We start from the raw sequence: 27,854 nt of genomic DNA, 5'->3' as shown, positions 1-27,854 counted from the left end.
TGGCCGCCTCACGTCGGAATTATTTCTGTCCTTGCCTCGCCTCCGTCTGGGAGTGACTCTGAGCAGGAAAGGGCTGATTCATTTGTGAATTGTCCACTGTCAGAACACCATTCTCCTCCATTTCTTTCCCCAAAGTCCTCTCACATCCATCCAATCTCACAGACCTTCTGAGTTCCAAACGATTGTGCTCGTTTCAAAATAGCTAAGTCAGATGTCCTTTTAATACGCTCTAAGGGGTTGGTGAATTTACTAGAAGGCCATTGCTCCCTCCCTCTCTCCCTCCCCCCTCCTTTTCCTTCCTTTCTTCCAAATTGGGATTTTACTGTATCAGCTATGTTGCTCAGAGTCAGGCAGAGGCTGCGGTGGGGAGTCATTTGGTCGTGAAGGCTGCTTTCTGTGGGGTCTCTGGCCTGTATTGTGGTGGGTCCCGCATGTGCTGGCCCTGGACTCTGCCCTGGACTCTGCCCTGGACTGCAGTGTGAGCAGTCCCGGGTCATCTGCCACCCACCGTTGACTCTCGGGCACAGAAATTGTACAATTTCTTTGGTTCCTTTGGTCATCGTCTCTTCATGAGAAGTCACAGAAAGAACTGCGTACCTTTGACTTTCTTCCCCTGATCCTGAAGAGGGTCGACTCTGTCCCCGGCACTGTGCAAAGTGCAGCAGGTCATTGCCCCTCCTCCACGGCCCCTAATCTAATCACCCTGACCCCTTGCCGGCTAGGGTGAGCGCGGCAGGTCCTCATTTTACAGACATGGGGTGGAACGCAGAGCCCTTCTTTAGGTCACTCACCAAACAGCGCGTACATGGAGCCCAGCCAGGTGTGTGCCCCTGGGACGCAGAGCTGCTGCCCACTCACATCAGCTGACCTAGCTCTAAACCCAAGAACTTGAGCTGAAAAAGAGGTTTTTGGGGTCTGGTTCCAAATTCCTGTCCAGACTTCGATATGGGCTGGAAGTTGAGCGAAAGTGGTGTCGGGAGACCTTAGATGGGACCCTAGCTTTGCTGTTGTCGGCTGACCCAGGTGACTGAGCCGCATTGCGAGAGAGGTCGAACCTGCCAGGGATTCACCACCACCCCACTCCCTCCTGCGTCACCCGCAGCATTTTCCTCCGCTGGCCGTGGGGACCTGCCTGTGATGCGCTGAATCTGAATGAGGGCAGGTTGGGGATGAACAGTGAGCAGCTGGAGATATTACCTGGAGACGATAAAGCTTTGGGTCATGGTGGATTTAGCTTTAAATATCCAAGTAATATGAATTCATTGCACCTCCAAAATTTAGAAAATATAGGGCAAACATTTATTCCAGTACCCAAAGCGGACTGCTGGTCACATTTTGGGGCCTAATCGTTCAGACATTTCCCCATGCCTTTATTTCTAAAACTGAGTTTAAATCTATGCTAGTTTATGTTTTCATTTATATGGAGGCCAGCACATGTGTAGTGAACACACCCAGTAGGTGCTCACTGCATTTTTACCTGTGCACACACCTGTGCAACCACCGCCCAGATCAAGATATAGAACATTCCCAGCTCCCCAGAAGGTTCTGTGTCCTTTCCCAGTCACCCCCTCTCCCAGGCAGCCATTCTGACTCCTGTCAGTGTATGTGTCCTTTCTCCTCCTCAGCAGGAAGTAGTGAATGGCTTCCCTGTCACTCACTCATTGTCATTACCCTTGTCATCACAGTCATGATTGGCAGCACAGGATTCCGGGGTACTGACAATCCAGACATTTGTTGGACTTTGAGCCTATGCCCTAGAAATATTGGTTGTATTGTTCCCCACTTTCAGAAAGCCCGGATGTCTGATCAGGGGTTCTATTCAGCTCTAGAACAGGCTGCAGCGTCATTGACTTGGAGATTTCCCTGTGTTTGTGGCAAGGCCTGCTTGTTTGCTCTCTGGCTCACTTGCTCCGTTGAGCACACGTGTGTCACGCTGAATGTCCCACTGATCGCTCCGTGTGCTGGAAAGGGCATCTCGCGTCCTCGCACATGGTAGAAAGGTTTTACAGGACAGCAAATTCTAGGGTGGGATTCATCCCACACCTTAACTTCCCTTGTAAAAATTTATTTTTAGGTCCTGGCTGGGTAGCTCAGGTGGTTAGAGTGTCATCCCGATACACCAGGGTTTTAGGTTTGATCCCCCTTCAGGGCACATGCAAGAGTCAACCAGTGAATGCATTTAAAAAAAAAAAAAATTGAACCACAAATTGATGTCTTTCTCGCTCTCAAATCAATAAAAATATTCATTTTCAAAAGCGGAGAGAAATTCAATGGACAATTTAAAGACCTGTGTTTAGAGAAAGGTTCTCTTTAGATGACATTGGAAAGCTGGGAGAATAGTTGTCTTGGTTACTGGACTCACTGTTGAAGGCCTGTGCCTCCCAGGGACACTCCCACCCGATGCTGAGCAGGGAAGTCATGGTCGTGCAGGCGTTAACCACGAACATTAGGGAACCTCCCCCGATTTCACCCTCTCTCCGTTTAGATTTGATTGCTTCTCTACCACTATCACTACAACACTATTCTGATTGCTGCTACTGCTCAGTATTACTATTGCTATAATAGCAGAAAAGTTTTTCTTATAGTGTTTTCATTTACTAAGCACTTGCTATGTGCCAGGCACAACATGAAACATTTTTCATATAATGTTCAGTTCAGGCACATATGTGAAGGAAAAAGGAAACATTTTATTGTCTTTATTTTATTTTATTTTTTTCTTATCCTCACCCGAGGACATTTTTCAATATTTTGTTCAGATAGAATGGGAGGGAGAGAGAGAGAGAGAAATATCAACATGAAAGGGACACATCGAGTGGTTGCCACCCGCATGACCCAACCAGGGCTGGGGACAAACTGCAACCGAAGTATGTGCCCTTAGCAGGAACCGACCCCAGGTCCCTCTGGACCTCAGGCCGACGCTCTAACCGCTGAGCCAAACCGGCCAGGGCTTATTGAGTCTTTAAAAAATTTTTTATTTTTGTTAATTCTCACCCAAGGATTTTGTTCCATTGGTTTTTAGATAGAGTGGAAGGGAGAGGTGGGGGGAATGGGGGGGGGGAGAGACTGAGAAACATCAATGTGAGAGAGATACATCAGGCCAATTGGTCGCCTCTCACATGCGCTCCAATCAGGACTGGGGGTCAAACCTGCAGCCCGGGTACATGCCCCTTTTTAATGTGCTGAGTCCTGTGCTGGATGCTTTTTATATGCTATTTCATTTACTCCTCACGATAGCCTTGGGAGACAGCCAGAGTTACCACCATCGTATAGCTGTGGTCGTACAGCTAAGAGATGACAAGTAAACATAGAGGAATATGTGAGTGAGGGGAGAGCTGGGATTTGAACCTCAGGCTTTCCTGAGCCCAAAGCCTGTGTTTTTCCCACTCTACCACCGCCTCAGTGGGCGGGTGGATGGATGGATGGATGGATAGATGGAAGGATGGATGGATGCATAGATGATGGATGGACCAACCAAACTGACTCATTTTTAGGAAGTATATATTTAAAATTATGGAGCCACAATGAACATCGTCTTTCATTTTAACTCTATTTAATACCTTGATGTAGCACTCATACACTTTTGTGTCATAGATATCCAGTGTCACTTGTCAGTGGTGACATCAGGTTCTAATATAAACTCGATTACATATCTTGCATGGTAAGTTCCCAAATTTCCTCCACATCAGTTGTTTGGGCATATTGGTATATCATTTAGGATTCATTTTAATATAAAACTAAAAACAACAGTGGTTTAAACATGGTAGAATCATGTGTACCTCTGTCTCGAGAACACTAACTTTGGAGGGAGGCAGTGAGGGCCAACGTGGCGGCTCACAGTGTGTCAGGGCTCCAGGCACCTTCAGTTTCTCTTGTCGAACATTCTGTTCCTAGAGCGAGGCTGTCTGTGTTTTGCACCAATACGTTGCAGGAGGGAGGCCGGCGTTAAGAAGAGTGTGCACTCCCCGAAGGAAACTTCCCAGAAGTCCCACAGGACCTCTGCTTTCAGCAGTTCCTGGGTGTGCAGGGATCCTAGTAGCACCTACGTCACAGGGTGTCTGTGAGGGTCAGGTGTGCAGTGCCCGCAGCAGTGCCTGGTACAGAGTCGGTGGTAGAGGAGTCTGCCATCTGTGTGTTGGCTGATGCTTCCATGGTCCCACCTGGGATCTGGGCCCATGAGGCTCCGTAGGACTTGCCCCAGTAGCACTGGTTGTAACTGGTTTTGTACCCTCCCACACGAAGGGGACAGCATCCAGCCCTGATGAATCGTGAAGATGATGATTAGGGATGACGATGATAACGATACCTCTTAGTAAATGCCAGCGACATGCCACTTCCTAGGGTAGACACCTTGTCTTATTATCTCATGTAATCTTCTCACAAACCCTATGAAGTAGATATATTCACAGTCTTCATTTTCAGATCAGGAGTCTTGGGTTCAGCAGGGGATGGCTTAATTAGTTCAAGGTCATTGAGCAAGATGTGACAGGGCAGGCATCAGACGCCAGGAAAGTGAGACCGCTAAGCTCAGGCTTTTACTTGGGTCTCCATTGCCCTCCCTAGCCTTCTGGGTCTCTCTGCCTCTAAAATTTCGTCTCCTTTTTCAGAGTCAGCTGTTCATATAATTAACACTTTGTCTTGATGCTACTTTCTGTGGTGATCCTGATTGTTATTGAATTTTCTTTACTGAAAGAAAGATGCCTAAACCTTGACATTACCTGCTGCAGTGACGTCTGTGTGCCCTTCTCCAAGGAAGTGTTTAGGTGTCGGGTCTTAATTCTGTACTTGGAGAAGACTAAAATGGAGCAGCCCATTTTATTATCGCTTAAATGCTCACCTGGTGAACGGTGATGACAGAGGTAGTGGGGGTTGTGGACAAATGGACTGTCGAAGAAGGAGAGTAAAATTATGCCCAGTAGTGCCGTGTGGTTCTCCGGTGACGTGTAGCCAATGAGGGTTGTGCCATCTTCCCTGAAAGCTGTAATTAACTCAGGCCACCCCCGGGAGCCCTTCCCTAACATAACTCATTTGCACAGTTATCAGTCAGAGAAACAGACCTGGACAGAGTCCCCACCTTAAGAAGTGTTTACAGTTCAATCTGTCCTCTGAAATCTCCGGTGATTTGAATCACCAGGATTGCACACCCACCTGTGTTCTGGAACGACTCTCCACCTAACTTTTTGCTGTGGGGCTGAGTTCTGAACTGACAGTTCTCGGTGAGGAAAATTTCTCACTAATCAGTATTGCCTGGAGTCGGTGGGAGAAAGTAAAAATGACGAAGATGAAGTGCAGGAGCAAATTAACGGTGCTCAGAAAAATATGAGCAAGGTGTGGAGAGAGGGGGAAAAAACAGCTCCCAGCCGCCAGCGTCAGCTGGGAAGACGTTCATCCTGCAGGCGAAATCTGGGCCCAAGTGGCCTTTTAGCGATGACTCCGTGGTTCTCCTCCGGAGAGAACCATTGGGGGAGCCGTAATGATCACGACTGATGAGAATCTTGGCCTATGGCGGTAAAAGCTCTATTTACTCGGATAATTAAAGTGGTGATGGATTTGCATGGCTGATTTCAAGATCTCGAGCCTGCAGATGACTGCCTTTGGGGGCAGACTGGGATGGAACACCTCCTTGCTTTAGAGCACCTGCACCTGCCTTAAGTAGCAGAGGTGGAAGCCAGCAAGTATTCCCACCCACACGTGCTGCATCTGAGTGGAATCTTCACCCTGCGCTCCGCCCTTTCCTGGAACGCCTCATTCCAGCAGGGCAGGGTCTGCTGGCAAACTTAGGGATGGAGGTGGGTTTCTTTCTTTGCATAGGACCGACGCAGGTCTTTCGATTACTGTGATAATAAGATTGGTGGCTTCAGAATTTTCTTATTAATTTATTTTTACATCCATTGTCTTACAGAATCCTTAGACTCTTCTGTGAGAGAGGCAGGGCACTGGCAGAAAGGGTATAGGACAGGCCTGGGTTCAAATCCCGCCTTTGTCCTTATAAACTGCATGACTTTTTTGTTTTTTTAAATCCTCACCCGAGAATACTTTTTTCCCATTTATCTTCAGATAGATTGGGGGGGGGGGGGTGAGAAACATTGATGAGAGACAGACACATTGATTGGTTGTCTCCTGCACAACCCCAATCAGGGCCGATGACCGAACCGCCACCGAGGTACGTGCCTTTGACTAGATTCAAACCAGCGCTTCTTTGGTCCGCGGGCTGACGCTCTAACCACTGAGCCAAACTGGCCAGGGCGCTGCATGACTTTTTTTAAACCTCTTAGAGCCTCCGTTTCCTGATCTGTAAAAGGAAATAATGTTTACCTTTCGGGGTTGTGATGAGGGTTAATCATTTACATATGTGAAATGCTAAATCCTCTTTGGGCACCGAATAGCCTCCAAATAATGATGGTTGTTCATATAATCATTTATAAAAGAGGGAAGAAGCACAGGGACGTGAGTGGCTTCTCATGCCCAGTGGAAGGTGATGGCAGTGAAACCACCTTTTACTCCAGAGCCCAGTTGCTTCTGTTCCTGACGCCTTTGTCTCTGTCTCTCCTGAATACCTTCGGGAAAGGACAGTCCAGGAACCCATTCTCGTTCGGCAGATGCCGTCCCTAAGCCTCTCAGGACCTCATCTCCGCATAGAGTGGAGGCTCTGCTCAGGGCCCCTCTGCCTCGCGGGCTTGGGGCCGCCTGGAGAGGCTGAAGCTGATAGACGTGCAAGGGGGCGCTGTAGCTCACCAACAGTGGGGTCTCAGGGTTTTTCTATGATTTCTTCTTGAGACAAGGGGAAAATGAGTCACAGCATTTTGACAGCTCTTAAAGACAGTTTGACCAACAGTTGCCCAAGCCTTGCTGGCTCTTTACTGCTCCCCAGCCCACGAGCAAAGCCCCCGCAGCTGCACTGAATGATCGTGTACTGAAGCAAGCAGAGAACCTATCATTGCACGCTCATGGGACTGTTACGTAATGTCCCCGCCGATGTGGGAACCGGTGAGGTGAGCTGTCGCTGGCATCCCTGTACCCCAGGCCCCTGCAGCCTGGATGGAGAAGGGAGAGCCTCGGGTGCCTGGGTAATTTTAGTGCTCCATTTCGAACACCTGGCCCCTGAAACAAACCGGAATTGCACTCCCTCAGCATCCCAGCCCCAGGCAAGGTCGGGTCGGCCTAGCAGCGGGGAGACAGCAAATTCGCTCGAGGCTCAGTGGTGTTAAAAATATATGCTCTCTTCGGCAAATGAGGTGGGGCTCCTCGCCTGTTTACGACCAACTGGAAGGAACGCCTGCCTTCCCTCCTGGTCTCCACAGGCCGGAAAGGAGCAGGGGCCACTTTTTTGGATGGAGTCTGAGCCCGAGAAGACGGGACGAGGGAGGGAAGGAGAAACAAGAAGGATGGAGATAGATAGTCAGACCAACCTTCCTGATTCAAAACTCCAGGTAACCAAGACTGTCAGTGAATCCCACATACCCCCCAGCTATTATAGTTCACATTATAAACTCTTCCAATTACCTGAAATCTCACTTAACTTAAATTTCAGCACACCCCCTGAGGCATTCGAATAATCAAAGTCTGCCTGTGGAAAGTAATACTGCAGAGGGAAAACCACCAACATGACTTCGAGAAAGATTATTTTTAAAAAATTATCTTAGAAAACGGCATTAGAATCATTAAGTTACCAACCCGAAATTGCTGAAGTGTTATCTGGAAACTGTAGAGGCAGACAGGGATTTAGACAAGGGTTGTGGCGATGCCCGGGAAGCTGTACAATTGGAGACTGAGGTGTGGAGGCGGACAGGAAAGACGCACCCCGGAGGCACCGAGGTTGCCGTGGGCCGGGGGACTTCAGCGCACCAGCGTGTGGCTGGCCCCGCGTGGGGTCTCAGGCCCCCGCTGCCTCAGCTCAGTCTGGCCAGGTTAAGTGTATGTGCATCTCCAAGTGGAATTCCTTTAAGCCTATCTAGAGTGGCGAGTTGGCAAGACTTTAAGAAACTGAAGGTGGCAAATTGAGTTTATGGCCAGATGATGTAGGGAAGTGCTCATTTTAAGTGATAAAAATGAGGTTAAATACAAATGCCATGTTGATAATCCCATAGGAGCCATTCGGTGACTTCTATTCACATGGAGTTTAGGTAACTGGATTTTTCTTCTTCTAAACATGATGCTAAAATGGGATTCAGATATTTGGGCATAATAAATTGATGGCTACCTTACAAAAATATGTATTATAAATAGAAATACATTTTTTACAGAATAGGTATATATATTTTTTTCAGCTTAGCGAAACGTGAGATTTATTTCTTGAATATTGACGGAGCACTCACCCTGGTCAGGAGCTGTGCTTGGCTCTGGAGGTGCAGAGGTGAATGACCTTGGCTGCAGAGGCTCCTCGGGCAGTGGGGAGGCGGACCGCGGGACAGGTGGCGGTGATGCAGTGTGAGGCACTCTGATCAAGGTGTACCCAGGATGCCTCGTGGCCACCAGGAGCTAGCTTACTCTGCCCCAAGGGTGGCCAAGGGCTTCCCAGACAGACACTTGTGAGCTGGCTCCAGGACATAACGAGAGAGAGGGGGGCGGGAGGTCGAGTGTGGGGTAGCTGTAGGTGGTACTAGAGATGGCACGGTAGGCAGAAGTCTGAGAGGTGAACCGCGGGCGTACTGAAGGATTCTTGTTTGCCAGTCTCCTTGATGGAGGCATTTTTACTTATTTATTTTTTTAATCCTCACCTGAGGACATTTTTCCATTTTTTTGTTCAGATAGAGTGGGACGGAGAGAGAGAGAGAAACATGGACGTGAAAGGAACACATCAAGTGGCTGCCTCCTGCGTGACCCAACCAGGGCTGGGGACAAACTGCAACCGAGGTACGTGCCCTTAGCGGGAACCGAACCTGGGTCTCTCTGGACCACAGGCCGATGCTCTAACCGCTGAGCCAAACCGGCCAGCGCTGGAGGCGTTTTTAAGAAGAGTGCTAGGACCTAACTGATGGTTTTCAAAGAGACTGGTAAATGGACCAGACAGGTGGGGAGACAAAAAGAGGCTGTCATGATGGCCCCGGCCAGAGATTCCTGGTAGGGGTTTTGGGAATGGAGGGCGTGACTTATTTGAGGTTGGAGAAGTTATGTTGATTGTTGAATCCTATTTCCCTGGAGCTGCTTATTGGACGGGGAAGGAGGTGTCCCTGGATGGGGGAGGGAGGGGAGGGTAGGAAGAGGGAAGTAACAGTAGAAAGTTGAGGGGGGCCAGGGGAGGAAATGCCTCTAAGAGTGAGTCTGCAGTTGAGAAGTTTCTAAATTATTCCTGGACATGAACTCTTCAGCCACATGTGTTCATCATCACACTGAGAAACCTTTCTGGATTAGCAGGCCATGTTCTTGCAGCTGTTAATGAGAGCTAGCCTGATCCTATCAGCAAAACTCTCCAAGGACCACAAGTCATTGTTGGATGGAGAGGGTCACTGGCGGAGAGGTCCCCTCCCTGACATCCCGCTACTGTCATCTCTCTCCGCAGTTATCTGGTTGTAAAGCCACACAAATAGTAATGTAGTATGTCAGATAGTCATTTAATTATTATGATCTTCCTTGTAGCAATTATGACTTGCTTTATTGCAGATAACAGTAAACGGGTAGATAAAAGCCACTCAGTAGTGAAAATTGTGATTTTGGGTTCTTAAGATCATACGCACAAGGCTACCTTCATGGTGTTTGCGGGTGGGCATGCATTAGCATCGACAAATGAGTTATGAGCTCTGCTTTAAAAATATAATTGGAATGCTATTCAAAAGAAAACTGTTTCTGAGAGGATAATAAAAGTATTTCATGATCTCTGGTATATATGCCCCAAACTGGGCATATTTTATCGAGTTCATTCCGTCTAAATTTCACTGATGACCCAGTCTAGTGGGTGTGTGGTGTTTTCCTTTCTCTGGTTGGTAGGTGTTACACCCCCAGCAGCCGTCCAAACCTCGCCACTGTCTTTGTGTTTCTGTGTATGATTAATAGAGATGCTGAGATTAATTAAAATAAAAGGAATTGTTGTTAAATCCCCGCTGTTTCTTTGTCAACCTTTATTCATAAACCACTAGAAGAGGAACGATAGCAAGGTTGAGAAAGAAGCTCAGTGGCATGGATCTGCCAGGTCACTGTGGTGAACATGTATGACTTCCCAGCATTCCTTTCTCTTTCTCAACGGCACCTCAGTTGGGAGGATGTTACCAGTGGTTATAATCTGGAGGGACAGATCGGAGGGATGTGCTCTGGGTGTCCTGTCCCCCCCAGGGCAACGGATGGCCCATGATCTGCTATAGCCCAGTTGGAGACACCTGTGAGCAGAGAGACAGAAAGACTGCAACATACGGAGTTCAGTTCTACCCGGTTTGGTGACCTCTGACCTGAACGTTCTTCACGGAGACTTGGCGGTCCCTGGTCCTGCCTCCAGTCTCCAGAGACGCCTTGCTGCCTACCTGTCTCTAGGTTTGCTCTCTGTCCTCCTGCGAACCCTGTGGGTGCCAGCACCCTTCCAGTAGGTTCCTGTGCTAGAGTGTCGGCCACCGTTGCTTGTAAGCCCAGGATCCCAACCGGTGTCGGCAGAGACTGGTCTGGCTCTGCTGCGCATTACCTGAGTGATGAAGGATACATGACCTCTTGGAGCCTCAGTGTCCTCATCTCTAAAACGGGGCTAATCATACAACCTGTTTCAGGGCAGCCATATGGATTAGGATGTTTCAAGTGGAACATTTAGCACAATGTGGAGAGTAGTGATGTTCACTAAACAGTAGCTGCTGCATTACTATTATAACCAGATAAAGGTCTTCTCATTATTATCATTCCTCACTGTGCCTGGCACATAGTAGACATTCAAAAAATACTAACTTGTTTACTCCGAAAATGAACTAAAACCCACTTTTTCTAGGATTAGAGAGGAGTGGCCCCTACACTACACGTGGATTTGACAAGCAGAGTGACACCTTGAATAAGAGTGAAAAGAAAGGAATAAGGAGAACTGAGTGTATCCCTCGGCCCCACCTGAATGACCAAAAAGTGGGACATTTTTCTGTGGTTTGCTCTGCTCAGCTCCGCCCTCTGGGGTGTGGTTGGGTGGCCACGTGACCTGACACCAGCTAATGTGGTTCTGATACCAGCTGCCTTGGTGGAGGCTAAAGCCACAGGTGCTTCTGGGAGCAACCTGCCAAGCATGCTGTGTTAGACAAGGTGATCCCAGAACCTACATTAAAAACAGCAAAACCGGTCTGTTCTTCGTAGGCCTGACAGGTCAGATCCAACTGCAGGATCCAGAGGTATGTCTGCAAAGTGGGGGGCCTGCACCCAACCACCTTCCCCTCCCCACGTGAGCTTGGCAACAAGTCCCATCCAAGCTGTGTAGTCCGAGAGTTGACACATGATTGTCGATACACACAGATCCAGGGAGAAGCCCCGAGACTGAAAATCCCCCCTGTAAGCAGAGGGCAGGCAAGACTGAAGAAAGGCTGGCCACTCCAGTCTGGTAATTAATGGAGTTCATTAAGGGAAACTTACATACCAAGCATGTCTTGGGCGGCTGCGAGATGGAATGGATCTCTACCCCTGCTTGGCAGGCACCAAAGATTGATCTAGTGAGGTGGGGGAATAGTATCGGGTCCTAGCACCTGAATGCTGCCAGATACAGGGAGTACTTCACATGCTTGACCAGATCAGGAGAGCACCCAGTTCCGGGAACCAGCACGTGGCAGGAAATAGGGGAGGGGTGCTGACTTATGTCAGAGCGAGCGTCAGTTACTATCAGACAGCCTCTAAGGGGGCTTTGCAGAATCTAGCCTCCGTTCTGGCCCAGGTCCAATGCGAGGGACAGACAGCGGTCACATCATGGAGCAGCCTCCTCTCCACAATGATGTCAGGACGGAACTGTCTTCCTAAAAGGATTGTTAATGTCCCTTCCCTAGCCCGAGACCGTTGGAGCTCCTGCTTGCTGGAAGAATAAAATCTGGACTCCTGCCAGGCCCTTTCCGACCCACCACCTTCTCTCTCTCCCCAGCTCTGTCGCGTGCAGCTTTTATGTGCAGCCCTGCACCGAAGCCAGCCCCTCACGCAGCTCACTGTTCCGACAGTATGTCTTCCAGGGCCTCGCCTTTGTGCTCTGCTGTGGCTGTTCCCTGCCAGGAGTATTGTTTTCTTGTCACCACTGCCTGTCACCATGTCCCTTATCTCCAAACAGAAAGCATCCCTCTACCTGTTTTCCAGGATTCCTTTAAAATGTTCATATCTTCCTCCAAGGCTTTGAGTGCCTTCTTTGCCAAGCTGTGATCACGGTCCTAGTAATAAAGAGTAGCAGAAACAATGAACATGCATACAGCACTTACTGTTTTCAATGTTTGACATGTGAGGATGACTTCCTTTAATTCTCACATCAGCCCTGTGAAGGCACTCTACTTATACCATTTAGCAAATGGGGAAACGGAGTCACAGAGGAGCTAAGTAATTGATCACGTAGCTAGTGAGTGGCAGAGCCAAGACTGAACCAGGCATTCCTCTGCCCTGCTCTCAACCGTTGCTCTCAAGTGCTTTGCTCTGCTCTGGGAGCTTTGCATCTCCTTGCACGTTAGCAGACCAGTGTTAGTGACTGCTAGTAAATGGTGAGTAGGCTGCTTATTATGTACTTTATTATGTTAAAAATTATGATCACTATAAAAAATGTGTCAGGCACCATTGTAAATCTACAGGCATTTATGTCTCCCCAGCAGGAAATGTGTACCTTGTTTTGGAAGGATGGAGAGAGTGCTGAACTTGGAATGAGAGGAATCCTCAGGTTAGGTTTTAGCTCTGGGTCCTACTGCCAGCCTCAGATAAGTCAGTTCACCATTCTGAGCCCAGATTTTCTCATCTGTAGAATAAGGGGTCTGGCTTAGATGATTCCTACACTCTTCACTAGCTGTGAGTTTGAGAATTTGTAAAATAGGGACAATACCATATGTCACAGGTCTGTTGAGGCTGTAGTAAGATAATGTATGACGATTTCATATTCATTTCATATCTATCACCAGCTGTGTATCATGTATTGTTCTCAGTGCTGGGGATGTGGGAAAGCAAAGTCCTTGCTGCCACAGAGAGGGAAATACTGAAAATAACCAATAATTAATTATATAAGTCAAGGTCAAGTGATAACATGCCATGAAGGGAAGTGTAAGGGGATTGAGAGTCTGGGTGGTGGCAGATAGGGACAAACTTCCTGAGAAGAAGACATTACAACAGAGATTTGAACAAAGCCAGGGAACAAGCCATGCGATCCAAGCAGAGGGAATGGCAGTGCAAAGGCCCTGAGGTTGGAGTGGTTTTGATGTGGTCAAAGATTAGGAAGGAGGCCAGAGAGGATGGAGAACAGTGAGCCAAGGGCAAGTGGAAGGACTGAATTTTGTTTTAAATGTAATTGGAGGTCATGGGGGATTTTTAAAAATTAACTTATTCTTGTTACAGATGTTTCTCCTTTTTTCCCATTGACACCCTCCTCCCAATTCCCCCCCACCCCACCCCGGGGGATTTTTGAGCTCCCACATGTTGCCATCTGTTTTCACTTAAGAAGCACCTTCTATTACTATATGGAAAATAGACTGCAGGTGGGTAGAGGCGGGAGGTAGAAGCAGGAAGATAAGGTCACAGTCCAATCAAGACATGATAGACGTGGCCAGTTTGGCTCAATGTTTAGATTGTCGGCTCATGGATCAAAGGGTTGCTGGTTTGATTCCTGGTCAAGGGCATGCACCTGGGTTGCAGGTTCCATCTTGATCCCCGGGGGTCATTCAGGAGACAGCCGGCTGATGTCTCCCTCTTTCTCTTTCCTCACACCCCTTTCTCTCTCCTCACATCCCTCTCTCTCCCTCCCTCCCCCCTTACCGTCCCCCCCCTCCCTTCTGCTCTACTTAAAGTCAATGGAAAAATACCCTCGGATGAGGATTAACAACAAAAAGATGGTGGTGGCTCGAATGAGGGTGGTCACGGCGGAAGTACCCTAATTCATTGTATCTTGTGGCTGGTAATGCCCATCGAATCTGCCGACAAATTAGAGGAGGCTGGGAGAGAGAAGAGGCAAGGATGACTTAAGGTTTTTACACAAAACCAAACATGGTTTGTATGATGTTCCAAGAGGGAAGATTTGGGGAGGGTCAGGTTCAGGAGGAAATCGAGGGTTCAGAGGAAGATGACTCTCAGGTGTTCAGATCAGGTACACGCTTGGATTTCAGAACAAGACGTGGGTGAGAGAGCTGAGCTGGCAGAATCAATCTGGGTGAAATCGGCACCGAGGTGACCGGAGAGCCACTGGACTGAGTGAGATCCCCTCGGTGGGGATGCTAGTGGTAGGATTAGAGTTAGCCAAGAGACGAGGGCCAGGGCCTGAGTCAACTTGCACAGCGACACATGCAAGGTCTCTGAAAAATAGTCTGCTGCCTGGGATCCAGCTGGCGCAGAGCCCCGCGTGGTGAGGCTGCCCCTCAACACTCTGCCGGGCGCCCCAGGGAGGCGGAGATGGCACACCCACAGGGGCCTCAGCCATTGGCCACCGAGCAGGCCTGGAAAGACCCCAATGGGGCTGCAGTTTTTCAAACAGGGCCTGGAAATGCTATGAATTAAAACGCACTGCTTTCAGTGCCAGTTATCTCTAAGTGTCTCCTTAAGAACACGAGTGGACTCCAGAGAGGTCCTGGGTGGAGGGAACCGCTCATAATTTATTTAGTACCAGTCGGAATAGTAAGAGGCGCCTGGACTTTGTGGTTAGGCGTCCTCATTCGAGCGGACAGTTGTCAGTTGTGTGACTGTGGGAAAGACAATCGCAGCTACTTTGTAAAATGGGAAGAAGTTTCTGTCCCACTTGTCATACAGTGTTGACTGTCAGTGAGAAAGTGTCTGCAGCACTGTTGTGTAAGCTTTAAACGCTATAAAAATAATACTTTTAATTTTGAAAAAGTTTACAAAGCCAAATTTTAACATATCCCCTTTCATGTCCAGCGCACAGTCACTCTAGTGAGGTGGGCAGAGTGGGTCTTAATCAGAGCTGTGTCTCAGTCCCAAAGAACTGGGTTCTTATTTTCATTACATAACGGCCTTTATTTGGTGCCTTTTGTACCTACTCCTCACTCAGAACTCACTTCGAGCATCTTCTCCTCCGCGTAGCTTTCCCTGGCTGCCCCACACGCGCGCTCCAGCCTCACTCTCGTCTCTGACGGGCCTTTCCCTAAGTGTTTGTTGACTGAATGAATAAATGGGCAACGTGGCTCATGCTAGAATAGTAGTTTCAAACTTCCTAAATGGCCACCCAAAATATATGTGTAACAATAGGCATATATGTGTGTTTCTCCTCACATGCATGTTCAAAAAAAGTTCCATGAAACGATACTTACTTTGCTGCATGGGATTCATACTGATATTTTCTATTCTATTCTGTGTATATATTTTTTTTCCCAAGGAAAATGAGGGTTGCAACGGAATTGATTTTCTACCCAGACTAATGTATCATGACCCACAGTCTGGAAAACGCTGTTATGGGCCGTGCAGGCAGCCAGGAACCTGTTCTTTGCGAGTCACTTGGGTCATCTGTGAGGTTTTTCCCAGCTCCACCATTCATGCTAATTCTGAAGAATAAAGGAATTAAGAGGCTGTGGGAATAGTCATTTAGCATCATGGCAGCTTGACCATTTACTGCATGGAACATATTTTTAGCTTTTCCTGTACTACATGAGGAAGTCAAAATCTAATAAATGCTTAGATTTGGGGCAATTCCTGTGTGAGAAAGATCTGATTTTAGTCTTCATATGTCATTGAGACGATGTAGAGATTTACAAGAGTGACTTTCAAACAAAAGTTTGAAAGGTTTCTCGTCCAGAATCCTTGGACCCCAAATGTTACAGATGCAGGACTTTTCGGTGTCTGAAAGGAAATGCGGTCGCATCCTGTATACTTTGTATCATCGCAGTAGAGGCTTGGGCAGCAGCCCATACTCAAACACATTGATTTGTCTTCAGCAGATGTATGAATATTCATACTGTGCGGCATAAAGACCATAAACACCCTCACATCAGATGAGGTCATTAACAGGGTGTAAACATCTTTGCCGTCTTTAGAAATGTGGGGGTTTCCAAGAATCCCACGAGGGAGTGTGGAAATAAAATTTTGTTCTCCAGGTTCCATGTTTTTTCCTTTTCAAAAAAAGAAACATTTATCCCTTTGGGAGACCAGTGCTGGGCTCAGTGCCTAACACATAGAAGACACCCCAAAAATATTTGTTGAATGAATAATGGAGACCGACTGCAGCTTATAGAAAGCCCCTGTTCACAGCCAAGCCACTTTCGAGAAGAGAGCCCTCTGGTTCTTCCCGGGGCTCTAACCTTACCCCCTTTCCTATGAGCCGATGGAAACCCATCGCTTCCTCTTGGCAGCCTCTCAAGGAGCAGAGGGGAGAGAGGCTTGTGGATTCTTTTGTTTTCTCCCTCCTTCCTTCAGGCCTTGCACCAGCGGAAATGAGAGGCGGCCCACTGGTTTTGGAGAGAGGGGTTTGGGTGAAACAATAGAGGTTTTTTACCTATTTGTTCTTGGTCTAAATCATAGCCAAATTCGAAACTGCCCTTTCTTAGCTTCCTTGTGCTGGGAATACAACTCGATACAGTAACCAACTCCAGGAATATCCAGAATTTTTCGGGGGAGGGGGCACAGAACGTGTCAGGGATTGGGGTTTCACAGGCTTGGCTACAGAGACCTGGGTTCAAATTCTGGCTCTGCCACTCCCTTGGCACATTACATGCACTTTCATTTAAGCTCCACATTTTCATTTAGAAAATGAAAATAACTGTTGTGAGGACTAAAGGCAATCATACGTGGAAACCATTTGTCACAAAACTGGTGTTTTTATTGTTAATAGTGCTAGTAATAGTGAAAATGTTAATCTTGGTCATTGTTGAAGGACAACTCAGCAGGAGGACAGAGCAGGAGCAGATACAGCCCCCTCCAGTCTCTGGCCCTCCCGTTCTTCGATATGGACTGTACCAGTCAGGATGGGCGAAGTTATGCTCTGGTTAAAAAAAACACCCCCCCGATTTCTGAAACTTAACACTACAAAAGTTTATTTCTGGATCTCACCGATTTCTCTGTGGACCCAGATGACTCTCCAGGGCAGTTATCTGTGTGTTGGCTCCATGCTCCGGGCTGATGTGTTCTGACAGCATCGCCATGGCAACACATGCTTCCACAGCGTTGCAGCAGGGGAGGAGAAAGCTTGGTGGTTCCTCCCTGGGCTCCTCAGTGCTTCCACCCCGAAAGTTTCTCGTTTCTTCCAGTCCCGGGTTATTGGATCAAGCAAGTCACATGGCTGTGCCTTACTTCCAAGCAATGGGGAAGGAGAGTTCTCCCCGTGTCTGGAAGTGAAGGGGAACTGGCAGCATGGGAGAGGGGCACTAATGTTGGCCACGTGGACGGCTCGCCTTTTCGCGCTCTACCAGAGACTGCTCTCGCAAACACGGCTCCAGCGCCCCGTCCAGCCGCGGCCGAAGCCCCAGCTGTGTGGGGAACCTGGCGATGCCACTGGGGCGGATGATCTTTGGAAACCACTGAGCTCTTTCCTAGACCAGGCAGAGGAGGCAGTTTCGGGGTGCTTGAAGCGAGTCCGACCTCCTGGGCTGGAGCCGCTCACCCCAGTGCTTTCTCTGACCCCCTTAACCCCCAATGACAATGGATGTGGTGTTAAAATGGTGGGTTCCTCAAGTTGCAGGGCACCCTGGGAACACCCCTCATATTCCAAATGTGGAAGCTGAGGCCCTGGGAGAGAAACAGCTTTTCCTGGGGACCCTAACTGATTACAGCAGTTCAATGTCAGGGAGCTTGAATGTCCCCTTTGCCAATACTGGTGGCGCTGACCTGTTCCCCTTCAGTAAACCGGAGGTTACGACTCATGTTGCCTTTCTTACAATGTCCCCACTCGACCGCGATTTTCTTCCCCGAAGTCAGAAGACACGGAGTATCTTTGGGGCCTCAGATTTGGATCTGATAAACCAAAGGGACAAAGTGGCTGTCTTGGTGCACCGGTACTAACAGGACTGACAACCGACGCTGCTGATTATGGGCAAAGAACTGAAGGCACAAGGGCCGATCTGTTCAGTTGTGTAAACGGCATTTTTTCCAGTGAAATCTCAATACCTCCCTCAGGATATTGCAGCTTATGTTTCTGAGCCACTCGCCTTTGATATTTACTCGTCGGGGATTTTACTCTTGAGACATCACTGTGGCAACAGAACCATTTTGCCTCCATGAAGATGATGTCAAAGTCTTAAAATCCAGGACATTTTAAGGCAGGATTCCAACCTCATTACTGCCAGGAATAAGATTCATCCAAGGTGGAAGTGTCCTCTCTTAGAACTCAAATCCGTCTCAGAATGGCTTTTCTCTCCCCTTTGTTTTGGAAGCGAAGCAATTACTTTTTTTTTTTTTTTTTAAAGGAAAAAAATTGTGCTAATGCACAAAACTCTCTTTCCCCTTTCATTTATTTGGAATTGAACTTAACAAAGTCAGTTCGGAGCAAGCACTGTATATGAGTAATGCTTTTTGTCCATAAAAGAGCATTGACTCAAATGTTTCGGGAGTGCTGATTCTTTCTGCTTTGTGTGAGCGTCCGTAATGACAAAGTGCTCGTGTCAGAGTGTATAATGAAACTATAAATTGTTTTCATGAATGCTCTGAATTTGGTCTTTTACGGGGCAAATTCAAAAGGTATTTAATGCCACATTTCACATATGTGAATAACACCAGAAGGTGCAGTATATCCAATCAAAGTAAAGGAGTCCTGGTCAGGGCTCACACTGGCCCGTGTGTGGGGGCTTGCCAGCTGGGGGTGGCTCACGGTGGGGAGAGTGGGGAGGAGGAGGGACAAAGGGTTCCTGCAAGGTTCGCCTGAGTGTTTGGGGATAATTCAAAATGTGGCTGAAATACTTAGCTCACAAAGTTGGTCTCTGGTGAGGGGGCTGCATTGGAATCACAGAAGGTGTGCATATCTTGGCCAAATTACAAACACACTTTCTCAAGTGGGAAAATGTCTGCTATGTTGCATGGACAAGTGCAATGTATTGCAATGATTTATGGTTCAATTAAATTATTTTAATAACATTGTTTTTGTTTTTTTGGGTTTTTTTTAAATTATAGAAGCCATATGGGTTTATTCTAGAAAATTGAGAAAACACAGAAAAGCATAAAGAATAAAAAATTAAAAAATGCAAATAATTTTGCTATCAGGAGGCAATTGTTAGTAACATACAAATGTCTTTTTAAATGTCTTTCTGTGTATATTGTTTTGTAAAATTTTAACAAAATTTTACATAATCTCATCTGGATATAGAAATCCTTTTGAAATAAAATTGGGGTCCAGCTATCTAGTTATCGAAGTATGTAATTTTTACAAAGTATTCTACTGTTTTACTTCTTTGTAATGAAATGATTTTATTCTCCCCAGTTTGCCAAAGTTCACGAACATGCAAGGCTTGGGTTCTGTCATGAGGAACAGGTCAGATACTGTAGCTGCCGATAGGTGACACGTCAGTTACTGACAAATGTCTCTGGGTATATGATCTCTAAAACCAAAACAGGCACAGAACAAAAACACAAAAACCAACCCTGCAGGGTGTGGTAAATGGAGCCCTGTTGACGTTTTGACCCGTCGCTTGGATTTGTTTGGCAGTACCTGGTGTGCAAAAGGAAGCTGGAGAGTAAAAAGGAAGCCCTGCTGATCCTCTCCAAGGAGCTGGACACATGCCAGCAGGAAAGGGACCAGTACAAACTCATGGCCAACCAGCTGCGAGAACGCCACCAGTCCCTGAAGAAGAAATACCGAGAGCTGATCGTACGTATTACATCACGGGGACGTTCCTGTTCCCTCGTTAAGATAGGAAGAGGGGATTTTAACATGCCCCTTCTCCAGAAAAGGATTGAATTCAAAAAGTTCCAGAGTGGAAAAATTAAGAAGTGGAAGTGGCCACTCCTATTTCCTCCGCAGTCTGTCCCCTCCAGACTGCTTACTCCGGCATCTGTGAACACACATGCGTACGTATGTGTTTGTGTGCCTGTTTACTTATTCCTTTGATCATAGGGAGTATTTTAAGAGGATTTGTATTATAAATCTGCGCTGTCTAATTCAGAAACCACACATGGTTTAAATTCCCTTTTAAATTAATTAGAATGAAAGAGAATTGAGCACTCAGTTTTTCAGTCTTATCACATGTCATGGACTCAGTTGGCATAGGTGGCTGGTGGCGACCGTGAGGAGCAGGCTGCTCTGCTGGGCAGTTCGATATGGGATGTTGCCATCACTGCAGGTCCTGCCGGACAGCACTGAACAGATGTCATCCTGACACTTGCTCTTTCCCCTCAACACTACTGTGGACACCTCTCTAGGTCATGCGGACAAACTTGGTTCATTTTTAAACACTGTTGCATAGTAATATTTCCATATCTTTTTTAGCCTTTCTCTTAACGTGAGCATTTAGGTTTTCTCTAGGACATCACATGGCAAGAGTTTTAAGGATGTAAATTATACCGAAATGGAGGATACCAACAGCATGGTACTATTTTGTATTCTTGTGTCTTTTTTCCTCATGGACACAACCTCTTTTTTAAGTGCTGACACTGTTGCTAACATCTGGCCACTTGTGCTGGGCTCAGTGTACTGTCCTGGAACAGAAATAGAGTAGAAAGATTCCTCAGGTTAAAATAGTGTTGACCTATATACGGACAGATCAGATAAAAGTGTTCTTGTTTATTGAGCATTTATTCACCGAGATATTTGTATTCCTAGATAACCCACAAGGAAGAGAGATTGAATCTTTTTAAGACAAAAAGTCTGATAGGACCAGAAGTTCTCAGTTAATTTCCTTTTATTTTAAACATATTCTTTCCCCGCCCCCCAGAATTATTCTGTTCACAGAGAAAACTCAAGTGTGTATGTGTGTGTCCATGACTGTTCCTCTGGACCCAACTATTTAAAGAGGAACTCAACTCAAACCAAATGGAATACAAGTTTGACTCTGCTCAAAAATAATTTTGATAAATCCAGTTTATTTTTATTTTGATTTTTTGGTTCACATAGTTTTAGAAAATATTTGGTTTGGTCCTAAATAGAATTGATTCCTTAGATGTTTTTCCAAAATAAGCCTGGTTCAGTTTAGGCTGGTTTTTCAAAAGCGTATTTGAGCTTGGCTCAGCACATGACTGGGTGCGGGGACTGGGACTTGGGAGGGTCTGAATTTAGTTCATAGTTTGGTTCAGTTCCTTGAATCTAAGCACTTTTTTTTTTTTTTAAAACTAAAATGTAGCATTTTTTTTTTTTTGTAGGATGGCGATCCGTCACTTCCCCCTGAAAAGAGGAAACAGGTGAGACTCATTTCTGACCTTGGATGACTCAAACTGTTCGATTGGCGCCAGTGAGGGAGATCAGGGCATCCCGTGCTGTATCGGGAAATCTTTTATTTTCCAGAATCCTTTTGCACTACGGCAGGGGGGTGGGGTGGGGGGTCCGGCAATTCTGATTGCCAAGGGTGAGTGGGGTGGGGTGAGGGGTGAAGGACACCTGGTGAAGTCCCACAGGGTAGAAGGGGGCGCCCCAGTGGACCGCATTCCCCTCCTTGTCCGGCGTGCTGTTGGGAGGCCGCGAGCTGAGGGTTTATGGCCGCAGCACGTCACCTCGCTGTTCCATGGCTGGTGCTGTTTACTGTTTATCTTATGCCACTTTACACTGTTTCAAAATTTGTGTTTTATTTTATTTATACTTTAGTACAGTTAGCATACAATATTATATTAGCTTCAGGTGTACAGCACAGTAATTCAACATTATCTATATTGCGATGTGATCACCACAACAGGTCTAGCAACCATCTGTCACCGTGCAAAGTTATGATGGTATTACTGACTCTGTTCCCGGTGCTGTGCGACATTCCCATGGCTTGTTTATTGTTAACTAGAAGTTTGCACCTCTTATTCCCCTTCAGCGTTTCACCCATCCCCCAATGCCCTCCCCTCTGGCAGCCTCTTGTTTTCTGTTTCTAGGAGTCTGTTTTTGTTTTGTTTTTTCATTTGTTTTGTGTGTGTTTTTTTAGATTGCACATATTAGTGACATCATATGGTATCTGTCTCTCTTGTTCTGAGTTATTTCACTTAGCATAAGACCTTCTGTGTCCATCTATGTTGTCACAAATGGTAAGATTTCAACTTTTTTTATTATTGAGTGATATTCCATGGTACATATGTCCATCTTTTGTCCATCTTTTTTATCCATTCATCTGTTGGTGGACACCTAGCACTTCAGACTTTTATTTATTTATTTATATGTTTTTATTGGTTTTTTAGAGAGAGTGGAAGGGAGAGAGAGAGACAGAAACACTGGTGTGAGAGAGCAACATCGATCGTCTGCTTCCTGCATGCTCCCCCACTGGGGATCGAGCCTGCAACCCAGGCATGTGCCCTGACCAGGAATCGAACTGGGACCTCTCAGTCCATGGGACAGCGCTCAATCCGGTGAGCCACACTGGCCGGGTGCACTTCAGACTTTTAAAAGCCATCTTACCAGCAAAACTCACAAGCTGCTTGTTCTTTTCTCCTAGATGGTAGCCCAACATCGTTTATTGACAAATTCAGTTTTTCCCCGTGGGTTTTAGATGCCCGCTTTTATCAATAAACAAATCCTTATATATATATACATGGATCTGTTTCTGGCCCTAGCTGGTTTGGCCCAGCGGTTAGAGCGTCAGCCTGCGGTCCAGAGAGACCCAGGTTTGGTTCCTGCTAAGGGCATGTGCCTTGGTTGCAGTTTGTCCCCGGCCCAAGTTGGGGTTGTGCAGGAGGCAACCACTCAATGTGTCTCTTTCACGTTGATGTCTCTCTCTCTCTCCCTCTCTTTCTCCCACTCTACTGGAACAAAAATGGAAAAATGTTCTTGGGTGAGGATAAAAAAAAATGTTTCTGGACTTACTGTTCTGTTCCTTTGAGCTTTCTATATAGTCCTGTGGTTGTAACACATTGTTCTGTTTTACTTTATAATACTTTTAACATCTATTTGGGTTCATCTTCTTCTGTTTGCTCTTCTTCTTCAGGAAGATAAACTTATAAACATTTTATCAGGTCCTCCTCTGATCCTCCCCTTCCAAACCCCATACCTATTGGTATTTTGCTATGGAGTTTGTTAAATTTATTGATTAACTTGGGAACAGTTAACATTTTCATATGATCATGTCCAGGAATACTGTGCATCAAAATTCTTTTAGTCCAGTTGCATACATACATACATATATATTGCTTTTTCTAAAGATATCTTTGTTGGAATTTTTCTTAACTTCACAATTGTTTTATACTGACATACCCTGAATTACAGCCTTTGATGGGTTTGAAGGGAGTCTGCAGATGTGATATTAGCGCTGTGTGTTCCATGTTACGGAAAGTCTCTGCACCAGAGCCAGGCTTCAAAAATGCCAATAAGAACAGATTTGTTTGGCCAGCTCAGCATCCTGTTTTGTTCATTGATCATATACCTGGCACTGCATATACAGTCCTTGGGTTCATTACCTTGGGATTTTTGATGCTGTGTAAACAGTAAGCCCAACACACACACACACACACGCACACACAGTGCACATGCACACACACACACACACACACACGCACATACATGCACATTTATCTTTAAATAACAATTCTGTCCTATAGTTACCTATTTAGTCATTCAGTTCTACTCACTCCCATAACCTACCTCCTTGCTACTTTTTAAAATTTTTTATTTTTTTATTTTTTTATCCTCACTCAAGGACATTTTTTGCATTTATCTTCCGATAGAGCAGGAGGGAGAGAGAGGTGAAGAGAGAGAGAGAAACATCGATGTGAGAGGGACACATCGACTGGTTGCCACTCACACAACCCCAACTGGGGCTGGGGACAAACTGCAACCAAGGTACGTACCCTTAGAGGGAACCGAACCCGGGACTCTCCAGTCTGCGGGCTGACGCTCTAACCACTGAGAAAAACCAGCCAGGGCCTCCTTGCTACTTTTATCTGATTACTTTACAATGCTTCAGATTTTATCTATAGTCAAAGTTTTTGCCCTGACCAGTTTGGCTCAGCGGTTACAGCATCAGCCCTCAGACCAAAGAGTCTCAGGTTCGCTTCCTGTCAAGGGCACGTACCTTGGTCCCGGTTTGGTCTCCAGCTCTGGTCGGGGTCATGCGGGAGGCGACCGATCGATGTGTTTCTCTCACATCAGTGTCTTTCTCTCTCTCTTCCCCTCCCACTCTGTCTGAAAATAAATGGAAAAATATCCTCGGGGAAGGATTTAAAAAATAAAAATGAGCCCTGGCCGGTTTGGCTCAGCGGTTAGAGCGTCGGCCTGCGGTACTGAGAGACCCGGGTTCGGTTCCCGCTAAGGGCACGTACCTCGGTTGCAGTTTGTCCCCGGCCCTGGTTGGTTGTGCGGGTGGCAGCCACTCGATGTGTCCCTTCACATCGATGTTTCTCTCTCTCTCTCTTCCTCTCTCTCCCTCCGCTCTATCAGAACAAAGGATGGAAAAAATGTCCTCGGGTGAGGATAAAAATAAATAAATAAATAAAAATAAAATAAAAATAAAAATAAAAATGAAGTCACATATTTCTACGGAGTCAATTATTATTATTATTTCTACAAAATTACATGGAAATTTATCATTAATGTCTAAAAATTGGGATCCTTCATCTGGAATTGCTAGGTGCCTTTATTTTTGTGTTTTCGGTGGCTGCGAGCAGTCATCTTTGGCATGACTGTAGAGTGTGTTAGTATTCATGGAGGAGTTTTACAGTGTAAATGAATTCACGTTCCATGACTGTGTAATAAAAAATTTACATTGACTGAGGAGAATCTGACGAATTCCAGGAAGTCTGTCAAGCTGCATTCTTACAGCTCTAAAAAAAAAAAAAAAAAAAAAAAACCCACACACAACAAGTTCAGTCTGCTAAGCACTGGCTTTGTAGCTTTTAATGTGGCATCGAGTTTCGTCCCTCTGGGGTTTAGCTCGGTGCTGTGAGCTTGCCCTCTGCACCTGCCTGCGGGCTGGAAGCCGCTGCCTTTCTGCCTGAGGTGGGGCGCATCGGGGTGCAAGGGACAGAATTCTACACTGTATGAACAGTGCAGGAATCAATGACCTTACAGAACCCAAAGTTCAGAGGTAGTGCAGGCTTCAGATGCCGTGGCATCATCCTGTACTGGTTCTCTCCACTGTGCCACCCTTAGCAAATAAAAAAATAAAAAAATAAAATACAGGACACCCAGGTAAATTTCGTTTTAGATAGACAGTTAATACTTTTTCAGTATAAAGGTATGCCCCATGCATTATTAGGGACATATTTATGGCTGAAACATTATTTACCATTTATCTGAAATTCAAATTGAACTGGACCTCCCGTATCTTCTCTGACCACTCCACCACCGTGCCAAGTTCAACGTCAGCTTCCTCTTAGCATTAGCTTTCTTCTAAGGCCGGTTCCCCTACATAGGAGAGGCAGAACACCCAGCCACGGAATACAAGTCTAGTTGGGCGAGTATTGGACATGCTCCCATTCCTGGTCTGCTAACATTCACCAGGAGAGTGCTATTCATTAAGTGCCTTAGATTGAGCACCTGGGATGGACGAGCTATGGGGGAGCCAGCACTGAAACCCATCAAACTAATTGTGTGGCCTTGGGAAGGTTGCTTTGGGTGTCTGAGTCTCAGCTTTCTCATCCATAAAATGGGAGAGAGTGGTACCCACTGTATAGTGTGGCTGTAAGGAACAATTGAGATATTGCAAGTAGAGGGTTTTCAGTTCCATTTCTCTGGACCAGTGGTTCTACTGTTGAGAATCAGAGATATCTTTGAGAATACGATGAAAGCCATGGACCTTTGCTTGAAATGTGAACACATACATGGCCACAAAAATGTTTGCATTTAATTTCCTAGATTCACAGACTGTCTGCATCCTGTCCATGGATCCTTGGGGTTCCTTGGACTGCATTTAAGAGCTGCTGCTTTAAATGCATTGAGGGTTCTTCTCAATATAATTGCAAACAATACCACATCCTATGTCTTTGTAGCGCTGTGTGTTTTTCAGAGACCATATATGCATGCATGGCTGGCTGGCTGGGTGGATGGCTGGGTGGATGGCTGGCTGGCTGGCTGGCTGGCTGGCTGGGTGGATGGGTGGATGGCTGCTGGGTGGATGGAATCTCCCACCTATCTTCTGTAGTCACACTGACAAGTTATGTCTTTCACAAAGTCTAAAGGGCACATTATGGGTGTCATGGATTCAAATTTAACCCTACCACTTGCTAGCTGGGTGAACTTATGTAACCTTTCTGAGACTTAATTTCCTTCTCTTCAAAATGAACATAATAATGAGACATATTTCTAAAGTTCTCATGAAGAACTGGTGTGATAATGCTTATAATGCTGGCTTCCTTGTACTTGGTGAGAGTCCCACGATGAGTGCAACAATAGATTGGCTATTTTTCATCTTCCCTATGGCTTGCCCAAGGTCATAGAACAGGACTAGAATCCAGATCTCCTAGCTTGTGGTTCAGGGTTTGGGTATTTTTGTTCAACATTCTATTGTTAGAATGTTTGCGTGGAGAGGAAGCACAATCAATATTTAATCCAACCCATTCTGAAAGTTCCAAGATTAAATGCTTTATTCGAAGCCGTCTGCTTCAGTGTGGTGGAGAGCCAGGAACAGACCCAGGAATTGCTCCCTAAGCCCGTGTTCTCTCCTGTGGCAAACAGTGTCTGGGCATAATGTCTTCCTGCTCTTTTTAAAATCTCTTCCATTAGAACAGACCAAAACTTTCATGGTTGTGGTGCTAGAAATACAGTTGTCGAGGCTTCCGTTTAGAACTTAGACTCCTTTGGAAAACAACTCAATTTCCAATGGTAAATCATCCGTTAAAGAAGCTGCAGAGAAGTCGTGACAATAGCGATGCACCAGTAGTTTCTCGTGGAAAGCTGAAATGGAAATCTCCTCTGGTAGTGCAGGCAGAACTGTGCACAGAGCACCTCTCTGCACCACAGCGAGAGATCACCGAGAGATCTCAGGTGACCCTTTCAGTGTTTCTCTTTTGCTAAACAAGCAATCTCTCCAAAGAAGACAAAGGGGAATTTAAATGATCTTGAGTTAATCTTATTATAAGGAGGGATTGTGGGGGTGGGGGTGGGGGGTCATGGCAGCCCACTTTCCCATGGAAATTCCTCCTTGAACGAGGAATCAGATAGATGCATCTTTGTTTTTTCCAGTTTTGTTTTTTTTTTTTTTTTTGTGGTACTTGCCCCTAGTGGGAACCGAACCTGGGACTCTCTGGTCCGCAGGCCGATGCTCAACCACTGAGCCAAACTGGCCAGGGCTCCAGTTTTGATTTCATGTAGTTACTCCTCAGGAGGCAGTGCTCTGGGTCCAGGGGGGAGCCTTTGCTTTCTTCCCTTAAGAAGTGCTTATTTCCATGGTGACATAGGCCAGGATGGCGACCCCGGAGCAATCAGAGCACAGAGCAGCCCTTTGCGGGATGGGAGGGAGCCTTCCCCTTCAGGAGCACTGTCTTCTCGGTCAGTCTTACTTTAATCTGCGGTGTCTGCGAATCAGAACAACTTAGCATCTGAGTCCCAGTTTGATGCTCGGAACCGAAAACTTCCTTCAAAGGTCTCGAGTTCTCTGAGATGTTCCTTTCATAAGAACAGTAAGTACGACTTCGGTGCTGCACCAGGGACACAGGGAAGACATCCAGGGTCCAGCCTGTGGGAAATCTCCCCAAACTTAACGGTAACTTCCTTCCGAGCCATATACGCCCTTTGAATCATTGCAGCAATACTGTAA

At 46.4% G+C, this 27,854-nt stretch overlaps 1 protein-coding gene across 2 annotated transcripts in view; it reads left to right on the top strand.

Annotated features, from left to right (window-relative positions):
- CCDC149 (coiled-coil domain containing 149) overlaps nucleotides 1-27,854 on the top strand; it is a 95,358-nt gene that overhangs the window by 13,502 nt on the left and 54,002 nt on the right. For both annotated transcript variants that reach the window (XM_036271819.1, XM_036271817.1), the window contains exons 2-3: nucleotides 19,688-19,849; nucleotides 21,337-21,375. In XM_036271819.1, the coding sequence (XP_036127712.1) occupies nucleotides 19,688-19,849; nucleotides 21,337-21,375 (201 nt within the window). The remainder of the gene's footprint in view (nucleotides 1-19,687; nucleotides 19,850-21,336; nucleotides 21,376-27,854) is intronic.

This window comes from Molossus molossus, unplaced genomic scaffold (genome assembly GCF_014108415.1).
Source record: "Molossus molossus isolate mMolMol1 unplaced genomic scaffold, mMolMol1.p scaffold_m16_p_1, whole genome shotgun sequence".
NCBI lineage: Eukaryota > Metazoa > Chordata > Mammalia > Chiroptera > Molossidae > Molossus > Molossus molossus.
This window is presented reverse-complemented; position numbering and strand designations above follow the sequence as displayed.